The 15,032-nt window shown below is 29.5% G+C and overlaps 3 protein-coding genes across 3 annotated transcripts in view; 1 reads left to right on the forward strand and 2 right to left on the reverse strand.

Annotated features, from left to right (window-relative positions):
• The window catches only part of LOC126908527 (uncharacterized), a 45,938-nt gene that overhangs the window by 18,635 nt on the left and 12,271 nt on the right, over window positions 1–15,032 (forward strand). The gene's annotated exons all lie outside the window — the stretch shown is intronic.
• Window positions 1,158–15,032, reverse strand: part of LOC126908525 (uncharacterized) — a 78,119-nt gene continuing 64,244 nt past the window's right edge. Inside the window, exons 3-4 of the mRNA XM_050690686.1 lie at window positions 1,706–1,730; window positions 1,158–1,473 (exon numbers count right to left, since the gene is read on the reverse strand). Coding sequence (XP_050546643.1) covers window positions 1,244–1,473; window positions 1,706–1,730 — 255 coding nt within the window. The 3' untranslated portion in view covers window positions 1,158–1,243. The remainder of the gene's footprint in view (window positions 1,474–1,705; window positions 1,731–15,032) is intronic.
• On the reverse strand, window positions 4,680–7,616 carry LOC126908528 (uncharacterized). Its single transcript, XM_050690690.1, has 2 exons — window positions 6,743–7,616; window positions 4,680–5,559 (listed from the first exon to the last, which is right to left on the reverse strand). Exons 1-2 carry the CDS (start codon window positions 7,588–7,590, stop codon window positions 4,719–4,721), a joined length of 1,689 nt encoding a protein of 562 aa, XP_050546647.1. The 5' UTR covers window positions 7,591–7,616; the 3' UTR covers window positions 4,680–4,718.

The following is a 15,032-nucleotide window of genomic DNA, read 5'->3' on the forward strand; positions in this document are numbered from 1 at the left end:
ATAGTTTATTACAAGGATATATTGATTCTCCCTATTTGCTTTGTTTAATTTGTTTTAGAGTTCCTCAACGTCTTTCCCGATCTGTTGCTCCTTTTTATGTTCCTTTCGCCTTTTTTACTTATTACCTTAAATTATTACCTTTAATTACCTTAAAATGAGCCTATTACACGTATGATGTCAATTGCCAACGTTGACCCTTCATTTCTTCTTTGCCTATAATTAACTGAATAGCTGTTAATTTAATATTTATCATATTTGTATAATTAATGTATAACTAATATGTATAATGTGGACCTCGAACTCGCAAGATCGAATTTCGAGCGCAGTGTACCGCCCTTGTGTAAAAGGAAGGCGGCCGTGATTTCCTCTTTTTTAGGGCCGGCATTCTGCCAGGAGTTTGAAAACGACCGATTCGGGCCTTCAGTGGAAACCTACTCAGCCGGACCGGAGTCTGCGAACCTTTAGATTTATAAAATTTCCCTCCAACGCTACCGCTTATTCGTCTACTTTAGAGTGTCTTATATGACGGCTATCCTGCATATCTGCAGGGTTAACGAACAAACGAGGGGCTCGCTGTCCGCAACCGCTTATTCGTCAGTCCAAATAAATTAAAATAAACAAATAGAGTCTCATCTAACTGACACTGTAGCGCAGCGCGACGGGACTCGATAATACCCTATTATCAACACTTCTTATACACCTTACATAATGATAATCTTTAGATATTTTTTTCTCTCACTTTTGCAAGTCTATAGACTTCTTTTTCACCTTACATTGTTCCTAGCCTAACATACCATTCATCATACCTTTTACTGTAAACTTATATATTTCTAATAATATAAACTTTACAGTTGTAGAATGCGGAATTGAATTGGGTATCCTAAAATTTGAAATAGCATAAATAATAAAACTTTCTAATAAAAAAAATCATATTTAAATAAAATAAATAAATATAGTTCATTATTTCAGAAGTCAAGAGAAAAAAAATTGCATTCCATGTATAAATTATTTTTGATAATATTTAAAACAATAAATGACGATAGGATAACTGTATACATACAAAAAAAAATAAAAAGTTTTTACATTATATTTTTGTTTTTAAATATTTGTATGGTAGATTTTTTTGGATATTTAAATCCGAACCCTAATTATAATACTATATTTAAGGTATTTTAATGTATTATATAGTCTATGTGTATAAATAATCTAAAAATTATTTATAAATATAAATATTGTGTAAAATTTATATAAACAATATATAATCTTTTAAATATTTAGGATAAAAACAATAGTAATCGCAATTATCATTATTATTTAAAGAATCTTCAGGATAATTTTTTTTACTCATATATTTGTTTCTATTTTCATCATCATCAGATGTAATTTTTTTATTGTAATCAACAATTTGAGTGACATATTCATCATTGAATTTATATGATAATGTGTTAATATCTTTAGTTTGACATAACAAATCTAAAAAAAAAAGATGACGGTATTATTATTTTTATATGATACATTATGAAAGAGAATAAAAGTCACATTTAATAAGATAATGATATTTACAAGACTTATTAAAATATATCAAGGAAAATTTAGAAAAATTAATAATTGAAGAAAAAATTTTAGTTTTAAATAATAATAATTAAATTATTTAAGTTCAGAGTATATAAAACTAGTAATTAAAATAAATTTATATTAAACTTACTTATTGTAAATTTATTAAAAACATGAGTCAATTGTATNATTTATGAAAAACATAAGTGTGTGTATTATTTAACTTGTGATTAATATTCAAAGTTTTTTTGGTTATTTCAAAGAATTTTTTGTGTTCTTCTAAGTTTCTTATAAATGTTTCAGCATGTTTCGTGTTTACAGTCAATTCATTAAAGCAATTATTGATAATATCCTTTGTAGTATACTCATATAAATTATCAAAATTAAATTTGTTATAATAAAAAAATAATTTTAATGAATGCATCAGTTTTATGGATGTAAACTTGACACTTGTTTTATCTTTATTAATGAAATATTTAAGACATTTAGAAGTTTTTTTTGAAAATGTAAAAAAGACATCAGCCGGCCCGTCACCAAAGAGATTCAAATTAACAAAATCTTGAAAAATTTCAATTATTCTATTACCAACAAAAATAATATTATGATACAATATTAAACTTTCTTTTTCGTTACTATAAAAATTGTAAACTTCTATTGAGGACCTAAGAATATTGATAAAAAGTCTAACGAGTAAAGCAATAGGACGAAATGTTGCAGTCATTATAAGTACATGAAATACTTGTATATCTTTTGTGAAAAAACTATATTTGATAAATCTAAATATATCAAAAAGGGTCAAGTGGCTTTCGTCGGGACAAATTATAGCGAGTGGTGCAAATCGAATAAAATCTAAAACATTTTGAATTCTTCCGTTTATTAACTGTGGATATTGTTTATCCTGAGAATTTCTTATAAGATCTTTTTCAGAAATTTCGCGATTATTCATCATAAAGTCATAAAATAATAAATTTTTTGGTAAAAATTCCCAGTATTCACACCTTTTAATAGCTTTTTTAAAATAAAAATATACTCTACTAAATTTTAAATTTTTAATATATTCATCGGTGTCGTTTTGATGTTTATCACTTTGTAACAATCGGTTTCTAAGTTTATTTGAAACAATTTGAAAATTTTCAATAGTATATTCACCTGATTCGTTGTAATCAGGAAAATAAATAAATACTTCGTCAAATGTGGTACAACTACAATGTTTAAATATTTTAAGCTCTAAATGATCTGAAAAGAACTCATGATGCATTTTGTAACCTTTAATAATACTGGAAATTTTATCTGACAAATCAAATATTCCGTTACCATTTTTAGCATAGAAATCTATATTCTCAGAAACATTATTTATGTATAAATTGACTGATATCAAATCTGACGAGTAAAAATTTTTATCAGCTTCCCTTAAAATATCTAACATTATTAATACGATTTCGCCATGAGTTTTTATTGCATTGCCATATTTGCTTAAACTATCCACGTCATATTTTTCTTTGTTTTCTATCATTTCAATTAAATAGCGGTAATTATGATTAAAATAATTTAACATATATTTCATAAAATTACACTGTAAATCACGAAAGGATATCCCAAATATTAAATGAATGGTCAATAATAATATAATATTTTTTAGAATCATTTTTCGTATTATTAAGAAAAAATACTAATAAAAAAAAATTACTATAATAATTTTCCTTTACTTTACATGCTATAATATATTTTTTCAATCAACTATTTTATTTTCATTATTTACCATGTAGAAAATAGTATTATATTTATGGCATTATTTGTTTTAGTTTTTAATCTATGCATTAAATATCATTTAACAATTATTTTATGTATTTATTACTGTATCTATCTATCTTCAATATACATGACTCCATCCTAGATTTCAGTGATGATGTCCCTACACTGTTAACAGAACAAGCGTTGGGTAGACCTGTACTTATGTATAGTGAAACAATTACTTCGCAATTTGTCTAGCTGGTATAAAAGTTTTATTCTTCATACTTTTTTACAAAATGTTGCCGTCTGACAACCTGACGCATCCTCATTGGTCACCTCTGGGAGAGGGGCCGTTACTGCATTTTTGCCGTGTTTCGATTTATTATTATCTGTTTTATTTAGTGAATTAAAATTATAGTTTTTTTGGCCTCAATTTTTGAGTATAATTAGTTGAACATCAAAATGAAATTATATATCCAACATCTATTATCGGAAATGACTTTTAAATAAGAGCATTTTATAATTTTATCTTTCATTAAGATCTAATTATAAGTTTCATTATCATTAGCATCGAATAACTATTAAATGCTAATAAAATTTTGTATTGATGTATTCTATTCTAATTAATCAATATTGCTCAGTGTAGTTTATCTACCCATAATAAAGATGGACAAAAGGCCTAATTCCAATAGACGCGTCAGGTATGAGCCAGAACTTCAGTTGGGTGAAATCAAGTCAATAAAACGATTTTTCATTGAGTTCATAAACTATGAGTAAATATTGATTAAGCGAATTTGTATATTTTACCTATAATATTAAATAATATTATTACATTAGAAATATTCTTTAATTATGATAAACTTATTATCGAAGCAATCAACTTTTGCTAAATCAATCAATCAAATTTTGTTAAGAACTAATAAAGTTATATTTCTGATTTTACCTAAGATTTTTATTTTTGTGTATAAATTGAAAGTAATAAAATTGCGTCAAGACATTTTGGAATAGTATCGAAATAACTCACTGTATTCCAAAATCAGCTAAATACATAAATAAACAAAAGTTATTTTATTATAAAAATTTTTTAGAGCAATTATAAGAAATGATGTATTTATTCATCGAACGTATATAGAGTGTTCAGTAAGTAAAGGAAAGGGTTTCTATCGTTCTTATTGATTGTAACAATTGACCTATTTCCTTACTTATTGAACTCTCTGTATAATATGAATAGATGAAATATAGTATAGCAATTCCATGGTTGAAAAGTAATTTGAATTATTGTTTTTGTGCTTCCTGCAATGTTTCCTTATTATTACATTAAGCCTATTTTGTTAAAAGAGATCTTACTCATACATAGGAATAACTCTAATTAAACATAAAATACGTGCTTCGATTACTTAAATTTTATATTTAGTTTTAATAACAAAAATGGATTATGGCAATTTCCAAAAATAATTTTGATGTATTTTATAAAAACATGTATCTTTATAATCAGTTTTAATAAAGTTTTTACAAAATTCATACAAATATTTCGAAAATAATTCATATTGGGTGACAGATGTATCATTTGCCATTGATGAGTTAACAACAAGCGCAATATTAGTAACTTTATTTTCCAGATTTTCTGTAGTCACCAATAAACCTTCTGAATAACAGTTATTTTTTTGGTTTTGTTTTAATTTACGTAACTTATTGGAAAATTGTAATCTTGCTTTTTGAAAACTCATCATGTAATCATTAGCTAAATATTCAATATTTACTTCAGGTGTATTTATAAACACATTTCGTGTTACATTATAAGTTTTAAGATCAATTACATAATTATGTATTAATTGATGTGTTGAAAGCAAGTTAGAATACAATCTTTCAGGTAACCATATTTTTGATAGTTTTAGTTTTTCCATAATTGTAAGCATAAAATAAAACATGTTTACTGTATAATTAATTGTGTCAAAAAGATATGTCACACATTTCACATAATTATTACTTTTTTTTTCAATTCTACAAATCTTACATAAAATAGTTAGTAATTTATTGTAAATTATAAGCACTTCAAAAAATCTACATCGCACTATTTGTGTGAAGTAAAATTTTTTAAGATGAAAATTGTGATCTGTCACCAGGTCTCTCATTACAGTTCTGGCATTTATTATTAAATTATCATGTGGTACTTCTATGTGGCTAAAGGAATTCCAACTACCCTCCCTAAATAAAATATTAAGTGTCTTGATTCCAAGTTCTTGATTAATAGTTTCGTCAATCGGATGTATAAACCTATATAATGATTCAAATGAATTAGTTGAATTATTTTATAATAACAGATATCATGATTATGTACACTGTTTAATTAAGTATATTATTCTACAGAGTAGCAATGATATCAACACTTTAAAAAAATTGACAATCTCACTCCACAATATTAGTTTAAATTGAGAAAATACATTCTTTAAACTTTGGATAAGATTCACCAGCCTTAAGGTATTTTAAAATGGATTCAATTTCTTGGTTTTTGTAATTTTTTTTTAAAAAATATGACTTATTTTATATGTGATCACTGTAAAATTTGTTTATTAAATAATTTAATATGATATTGGTTATTACAAGGTTTACAAAAAAATATTTTTACAATATATAAAAAGGTAATTACTTTAATTTTTAATGGACATTTTCGATTTTTTTATTTATGTTTTATTTAACATACGAATTATTTTAGGAAAAAATATTTCATACAAAAGTTCCTTGTCATTATATTTCTAAAAATTGTATTCCGTATTTATTTTATAACTGTCACTATTTTTAATATGTATTAATTAGTTGTTTAATAATTTTATGGAAATGTATTTGTTTTTTATTTCTTAGGTCTAGTTTACATTGTTATTAAATTTAAAGATAATTAAAAAGTGTACTAATTATTATTTTAAATGTACTTTTAACTTATAAATATACTCTACCCTATCTACAATATCCCTATCGTTTATTAAATAAAAATAGATTTAACTTGTTACTTTTTTATTAATCTAATTTACTTATGTATATTTTTTTAACCATTGTTTTTCAAAATTAAAAAAATCATTAGGTTAGTCGGCATGATATGATAAAACATTATTTTCATATTTTTAAAAATAAAAGTATTATATAATTCAATGCGTCTATTTTTTTTATTGAGATACACTTGAATTAACTTCAACTGTCTAAATATTTTTTACATACTTAAGTAAGTTATTTTATTTTAGATAGTGGTATTAATTCCTTAGGATCTCCATTTATATTATGGAAATTTATTTATTTAAAATGATCAGAATAAAACTGATTTTTTTACCTCCTTTATAAAATAAAAATTTCTCTTATGCATTTTTAAAAACAAGGCTTTGATGTGATATTTTATATTAGAACACCAATAAAAATTTCATCAATATAGAAATGAATTTTAAGTTATTTAAAATTAAGATATAATTACTTATGATTTGTTGGATTTATCAACTGAATGAATCCAAGATCCTCGTAATTAATTTTAATTGTTTCAGTGTAAAATGAATTTATCTTATTACACATGAATTGTATAAAGTCCGGGAAATCTCTGTTGTATGTCAAATATTCTATTTCACATTCAGTTTTGAGATCAATTTTTTCACCAGTATTTATAATAGATTTATTTTTCTCGAAACAGTTATTTGCAATTTTAGATACATCACCAATGAAATCTTTAGTTTCGATAAATACTTGAAGATTAACAAAAAGATACTCATATCGGATTTTTTTAAAATATTTATGGTTTTTTATCTCATAAATGTCATGAACTATTGTTATTAGGTTAGTTTTTAACTCGGGAAACACAAGTTTAAAGTCCATATAACTTATAAATGTCATAGCATTGCATAAATTCTCAAACATTGTAGATGAATTGTTTATTACTTTTACAAGTAATAGTACACAATTTATAAATATTTCCAATACATTAGCGTTTAAAAAGTGTATACATATATCAACAACAATATTTAATAATTCTACAAATGTTGAAAGTACTTCGCTATATCTGTAGTTTAAAATATCAACAATATTATAGAAAACATTGAAAACATTTTTTGGTTCCAATTTTTGCGCCATTAAATCTGGAACTCTGAAAATTCGTTTCGAATTTAGTTTCAAGTGTAAGTTTCCCATAGATTTCCATCCATTTTGAATACACAAATGATTTCCTACTTCAATTAAATAATTTAAGTATGGTGTTTCTTGAATTTTACATTCTACAAAGATGATATTGTAATAAATTAAAGTCAATGATAAAACAAATAGTCCATGATTCATGTTAATAAATGCATATAATAAAATACACTATGCTATAAAATTAATTAAAATGTTAAATTTGTTTCATTATTTATTGTGATATTAATACCTAAAAATACCGCGTTCATATTTAGACGTGTGTTAACAAAATTCTAATTTAATAATCGCCAATATACAATTACTTATTATTTAACACGTGTAAGACTCTAAAATTACAAATATAATTTGAAAATAATTTATTTTTCTGAATTATTTAAAAACATTATATTAAATTTCTAGAATTTACAAAATAGGATATATTTTATAATTTTTTTTTATTATATGTACTGATAATAATTCAGAAAACGTCGTAATTAATTTATCTTAATTGTATGATCAAGTTTTAATAAATAAAAATAAAAATGTATTCAAACTTTCTTATAGATTAAAAGTTTTTTTAATTAAAAAAATAAGTTTAACGTTGTTTAATAAAACTGTTTTTGTATTTTTAAACCATTAATAGACAGTATATTCGCGATTTGCTTTTATTCAAAACAAAAAATTTTATAACCTTATTTGCAAAATGTTTAAATTTTTTTTTAAAGAATATGATTTTTTTATTTTACAAGGTGTTTATTTTAACCTTAACCACTTAATTTTTCACAAAATAATAATTATGTAAAAAAATTAATTTTAATATTTTTAGTTGCATTAATTCTGGATTCGTTAGTTATATACTTTTTTAATTTCTTTCTTATACCTTTTAATTGTGCATACATAATTTTTTTCAAATGACAACATACTTAATTAACTAGTTTATTTAACAGATAATTTTTTTATGTTCTACTTGGTTACACTTGTACAAATAATAATTTAAAAATAATATATAAGAATTTATTAAATACATAAAAACATAGTATATTAAAACCGCATTAATTAATCTTAAAATAAATTTTATAACTAAGGGTAGGATACAATTTTTTATTTAAAAAACATTTAAGGCCCATTTTTTAAATAATTGGTTGACACGTGAAACAATAATCTGTTATTTAAGATGTTAATAATTAAACAATTCTAATAATGCGCTGCTATAGAGAATATATGTCAGATATGGTTTAGCTACGTCGTCGTAATAATGAGACGGGTATTGGATTTTGAGTAAATAATTGATTGAATGCAAAAAGTTACGTTGTTCATACTCACTACGTACAGATCTTAATGGTTTGAGGCATATATATTTTTTAAATTTTTTCCACCTAACTATGANTTGAGGCATATATATTTTTTAAAACTTTTCCACCTAACTATGAAAGGTTACAATTATAAAAAAAAAATCGAATTAATTGGCTACAACGGATAAAATTTGTCAATTTTCATGATGCACTAAAAAATACCAAATATTGTACATTGAAGACAATATAACATAAAAATAAAATAGAAAAGAAGTGAAGGTGGATCAATTTTAAAGTTATTATTAAATTAAATCACTACTAATAATAGGAATGATTTTTATAGTTGAACTGGTTAAAATAATTGAAGCGGCACCGGCCGTCGCTTTAGGCTGGCGCTCACCAGTGTCACTCGCGATATCAGCCGTCCAGCTATTAATATGAAAATCGGTTGTCTCCCCGCCCTTGACACCGAGATAAGGCCGCTGACGAGTATGGATGACTGATATTGCGTTCTGTTACGTTTACGACGTACACCTAACTGGTTGCACCATTCTGTTTCTGTGTTTTTTCTGCCTTTTGGTTGGTTTTTATAACGTTTTCGTCGTCTGTTACCGCGACCTTTTTTTCAACGCCTTATACAGGTACTCTTAGCCTACTATTGTGCTGTGTCATAAGTGTTGGTGTTATTTTAAAATCGCTAGAGTGAACTTACTATATATATATATATATATATATATATATATTGATATTTATTTATCTGGTACATTTTGTACACGCTCAAACGTATATTGGATACGCATCAATAAGGCTCCCCGTAAAGAGGAATCATAACCGGCCGAGAGAAGTTAAGACTTTGAGCCGATTCAGTTTTATTTCTAATTATATTAGATTTTAGTTTTAACTTGAAACGGTGAAGTCTCCCTTACAAATTTGATAGTTCATATAGTTATTTGAACGGATTTCACTGGCGACAGCAGTGAATTTTTACCTGGGTTATTCACAGTTACGTGTTAGCGGGATTAGATTTAGCCTGGTCTCTGGGAAAATTTTTTTTATATAAAAATAAAGTTAGAGCAGTTTATCTAATATAATCCGCCATAAGTATTGTCGTTTAAAAGTGTTGGTTACACTTTTTTATAAAGACCTTATTGATATCGACGAGAAGTGAATTTCCGGCCGATACTTACAGTCTTTTGGTAGATAAAAATAGTATATTTTCGTCTGACCTTGTCAAAGCGGCCGATTCCCAGGTAACCGTTATTATTATTGTTTACTCGCTGCCATATATTATACGGCGGCCCCGTACCATCTTATCGCGGTACTTTATTACAACAATAGCAATAATAATAACGCTTATTTTCTACTGCATATTTGACCGTACACGGAGATATTGTTATCTCAGCTATTATGTAGCATACATTTGATTATTAAGGTTTGTAAATAAACATAATATTCACGGTCAATATGTCGGGGAAATCATTAGCACAAATGAATTGCGCTGAATTACGTCGCGAATGCGCTTTTAGACAACTACCATGCTACGCGACGAAACCCAACATGCTAGTTATGCTAGAGGAAAAGCTAAGGGAGGAATCCAGCTACCGAAATTTTACCGCCCCGTACGCCGCTCGAAAGCGAAATTCCGGTCCGCTAACCTGAAGTGGGGGGTTTAGACAACTCCACGGACCGTATCTGTGAACTCGACGCGAAAAATCAGCGGCCCGGCGTAGCACCTTTACCGGAGCAACATCCGGCGAACCTCGCGCTACGCACATCAGATGACGAATCTGATGTCGAACAACCGGGGGAAATTACACGCGCTAGCGGGCAACTAGGCGCGCCGTACGTCGAGGACGTATACGTTGCCCGCTCGATAGCGCACGCGACAGACCAAGTCGGGGCGATCCGACAGAACATTCACGACATTTCGAATAACGCGCGGAACGAGGCACGTATGACTGAATTAGAAAGGTCGCTGTCGCGTATGTCAATGTAACAGCGACAGATTTCAAACATGCTTGAGCGAATCAGTCAAAGTAAGCTGCCGTCCCCACATGTCGCTGTTCAACCGACTATTTGTCAAGCTAACCTAGAGCGAAATGATAGTCGACGATCGGACGTGTATCGCGTTACATTCGGTCCATCGGGAGCGACGGACCCGACGCAACACTACACGAACGCCTCGCGGACATCGAATCGCAAGAAGCCCGCAACCTGAGACGGTTGTACGGACAAGCGTCGCTACCACGGATGTGTAGCACGAGTTGACAAGATGAACTTATTCCGCGCACTCCTACATATGAGAACGAGCCAACCGATTATTCGTTTACGCGCCAACCGCGGGAGGAGCAATTCAACGCAATCGACGGTCGTCGGTTTTTCAATGATTTGTCGCCTACCCTCAGCTCGCGGTCTGTATTGGTACCTTACCACGACCTACGCACCGTACGCGCCTGCTTACCTGAATATTACGGGAGAATCGAAGAGGACCCACAGAAGTTTCCAGACAAAGCGGAGGATCTACTCTGTCAGGGTAATATACACCCAACCGCGTGGGTGAACATCGTCGTCCCGTTTTTGAACGACAGGTCAGGTGATTGGTGGCGAGCAATTAAATTAAACAATATGCCATGGACGGAATTTAGGTCCGAATTACTCGAGGAGTTCGACAATATCGATATCAAGACTGCGCTCGAGACGGACTTAAAAACGTCGCGACAGGGCCCCCGACAAACGTTAACCGAGTTTATTATCCATAAACAACGTTTGGCCGCGCGAGTACGTTGTGGTCTACCGGAGCAACAACTTGTACGACAGTTAACGGGGCTTTTACGGGACGATTATCGCGCTATGATACGGTTAATGCATCTAGCGTCTTTCGCCGATTTACGTGAGATAGCGCACGACGTAGATAAAACCGCGGCTCCTTGGTACGCTCCGCCAGCGAACGACCAAAGCGCGAGTCAGGTGTTCGACATTTTTTCGGGCATAGTGGTGGAGGGGGTGTCAGTCGATCCGGCAAGTCCACTAATGGCAGTTAACACTGTCAGTGGGCAAACCAACGTCGCGGTTAAGAACCAGCTGCCTCCCGTTCGAACCGTAAACCACCCGAGTAATGGCCAACGAAAATGCCCGCGTAGAATTACTACTCCAGAAGTCGAGTTAGAATTCGAAACTGGCTTCGCCACAGCTTTACTCGACTCACAGGCGCATAAATCGTATGTAAAACCGGGAATTGCTTATAAATACGGAACTGTTTATAAAGGACACACTGACGCGGTTAGACTAGCGGACGGACACACCGCCATGACGAACGGTACCGCCACGTTTACCGCCAAAATCGCGGATTTAGAAGTGCGTTTTTCAACGGTTATTTTAGACGACCTGTATTGCGATGTATTACTGGGCCATGATTTTCTGATTGATCAGAAAGTCGCCTGGGACTACTCAACAGGAACAATACACTTAGGAACTAAGAAACGTACAACCGCTTGTTGGAAATCAGGCGCACGACACACGATCCGCAAACCAGATCTGACGCAGTTAGATATAACCGGCGACCCACGAACGCGCGCGTTATTAACACAGACGATTTGTAATTACGCAGCGGTTTTTAACGATACGGTGGGTCGCACAAAATTGATCGAACACGACATTCTATTGAAAGACCCGACTCCTATCGCACTAAAATCGTCCCCCTACCCCGTGCACAAGCTGGAGATTATTGACGATATGGTAAATGACATGGAGGCGCAGGGGCTAATAGAACCGAGTGTATTGCTGTGGTCAGCACCGATTGTGCTGGCCAAGAAGAAGGACGGGACTTCTAAACGAAATGGTTAGAAACACGAGAGGGGCAAAAATGTACACGACTAAGGCTTTTGATGTTCTCCCTCTTCTTCCAACGTTGAAACCATTCTTCCGTCGCAACAAAATCATTTTTCCCCATGTTTTTTCATCTGCTTTTTGACGTAAAAGTGGCCCATTAATACAGGTATTTTTTTTCCTCACTTGTAAGAACCATTCCTTTAACGCTTTGTCTACAACTTCTTCTTTTCCAGCTCTTTTTCTTTTTCGACTACCACTTTCATTTTCCATTGTTGCACGTTCAATATTCGAATGATCTTTTAAAATCCTATTTAATGTGGAATGAGAAACGTTTAAATGAGCTGCGGCATCACGTAAACTAATTTTTGGAAGCACATCGTATGACTTTAATAACTCGCACTTCTGTTTCGAACTTAAATCTTGGCGTTTAGACATTTTTAGGTTTTTAGAAAAACGAATCACTTATCACCTTTACGTACGCACGTCGAAGCTGAACTACAAAACATACGCACAGGAAAGAGCATTCTTATACATAATAAACACACGTTTAAAAATAAACGTAAAGACAGCGAAGATAAGATTAAAGTGCATTGGTTATCGCCGGATAACCGGTGTATATGTTAACCTAATTGTTTCAAATAACCGATATGATGTTTCAATAATCCGATTTATTTTCAATGTTCTAATATACGGCCGGTCCGTCCCGAGACATTTTGTTTCAATAACGCGATTGTATCAATTATCCGTGTTTCTAATAAGCGGCTTCCACTGTATTTCGTAAGAACTTGTTAGATGAATCATAGGAGCGGTCGATATTACAACAAAGGAAAAAGGACATACATGATCACGGTTCATATAGTATGATGGCTTTGAATAGTGTACAAAATGTTCAAAGACAATTGGAAAGTCTAGTGCGAGACAAGCGTAAACGAAAACGGCGCATAGTAGTCAATCGTGTCATATAACTCTGTACATAACCAATCTTTCAATTATCTTAATCCTTTCTTTTTTTCCATAATGTTGAAACATTAATAAGGTATAAGAGAATAATTAAAGATTAACTAATAACTAACAAATCAAGAAATAAATGAAACTTGAAAATAATTTTTAAAAATACAATATTTATAATTAGATAAAATATATAAATTATTATTTTTTGAAAAATACAATGGTTAGCGCACAAAAAATAATCTTGAAGAAAACTAAATTTTATTCTTTGGAAAAAAATTTGAAAATTTTGTAAATAAGATCTTATAAATGATTGTGTGTCAATTAAATGTGATACGAAAATATACTGCTTCTTAAGTGTTTAAAATAAAAAAAATATTTTTTATTAAATAGTATTAAAATTTAATAATTCAATTTTTTTAAATTAATCAATTTTTAGTCTATGATTTGCCTATTTTTTATTTATTTCACCTAAATTAAACAATTAAGATAGATTGATTACAGTGTAATCTGATATATTATTAGTAATTATGCTAAAACTCTATAAGAATTTTTATATTTTGTAAATTCTAGAGCGTTTTGAACACAGTATCGAAATAATGTTTTTAAAAATTACTAAAAGAAAAAATTATTTTTTAATTTCATTCGTTATGTTAGTCTTACGCATATTAAATAATAAATAATTGTATATTGACGCTTAATAAATTACATTTTTGTTAATACACATCTTAATATGAACACGGTATTTTTAGTTATGAATATTACAATAAATAATAAAAAAAAATTGTTATATTAATTCATTTCATAGCATAGTAGCACTAATTGTATACATTTATTGATATGAATCTTGAACTGTTTGTTTTAAAATTGACTTTAATTTATTACAATATCACCTATGTAGAATGTAAAATTGAAGAAACATCATACTTAAATTATTTAATTGAAATAGGTGAACATTTGTGTATTCAAAATGGATGGAAATCTATGGGAAACTTACACTTGAAACTTGATTCCATTGGATTTTTAAGTGTCCAAGATTTAGTAGCGCAAAAACTCAACGAAAAAAATTTGCTCAATGTTTTCTATAATATCATTGATATTTTAAACTACAGATATAGCGAAGTACTTTCAACATTTGTAGAATTATTAAATATTGTTGTTGATATATGTGTACACTTTTTAGACGCTAATGTGTTGGAAAACTTTAAAAATTGTACAATATTACTAGTAAAAATAATAAACAATTCATTGACAATGTTTGATAATATATACAATGCTATGACATTTATAAGTTATATGGACTTTAAACTTGTGTTTCCCGAGTTAAAAACTAACCCAATCACAATAGTTCATGACATTTATGCGATAAAAAATCATATATATTTTAAAAAATCTAATCCGAGTATCATCATGTTGATTATCAAGTATTTATAGAAACTAAAGAATTCATTAGTGATGTATCTAAAATTGCAAATAACTGCTTCGAGAAAAATAAATTTATTATAAATACTGATGTGAAAATTGATCTCAAAACTG

The sequence above is a fragment of the Daktulosphaira vitifoliae genome, unplaced genomic scaffold (genome assembly GCF_025091365.1).
Source record: "Daktulosphaira vitifoliae isolate Bord-2020 unplaced genomic scaffold, ASM2509136v1 Scaffold_5, whole genome shotgun sequence".
NCBI classification, from domain to species: Eukaryota; Metazoa; Arthropoda; class Insecta; order Hemiptera; family Phylloxeridae; genus Daktulosphaira; species Daktulosphaira vitifoliae.

Bases quoted from the DNA above. Each gene is read 5' to 3' on its own strand.
- LOC126908528 (XM_050690690.1), bottom strand. From the start codon at position 7,590: ATGAATCATGGACTATTTGTTTTATCATTGACTTTAATTTATTACAAT. The intron at 5,560-6,742 runs GTAATTATATCT...ATCATTATATAG, and splicing joins ATAAATCCAACAAATCATAA to GTTTATACATCCGATTGACG.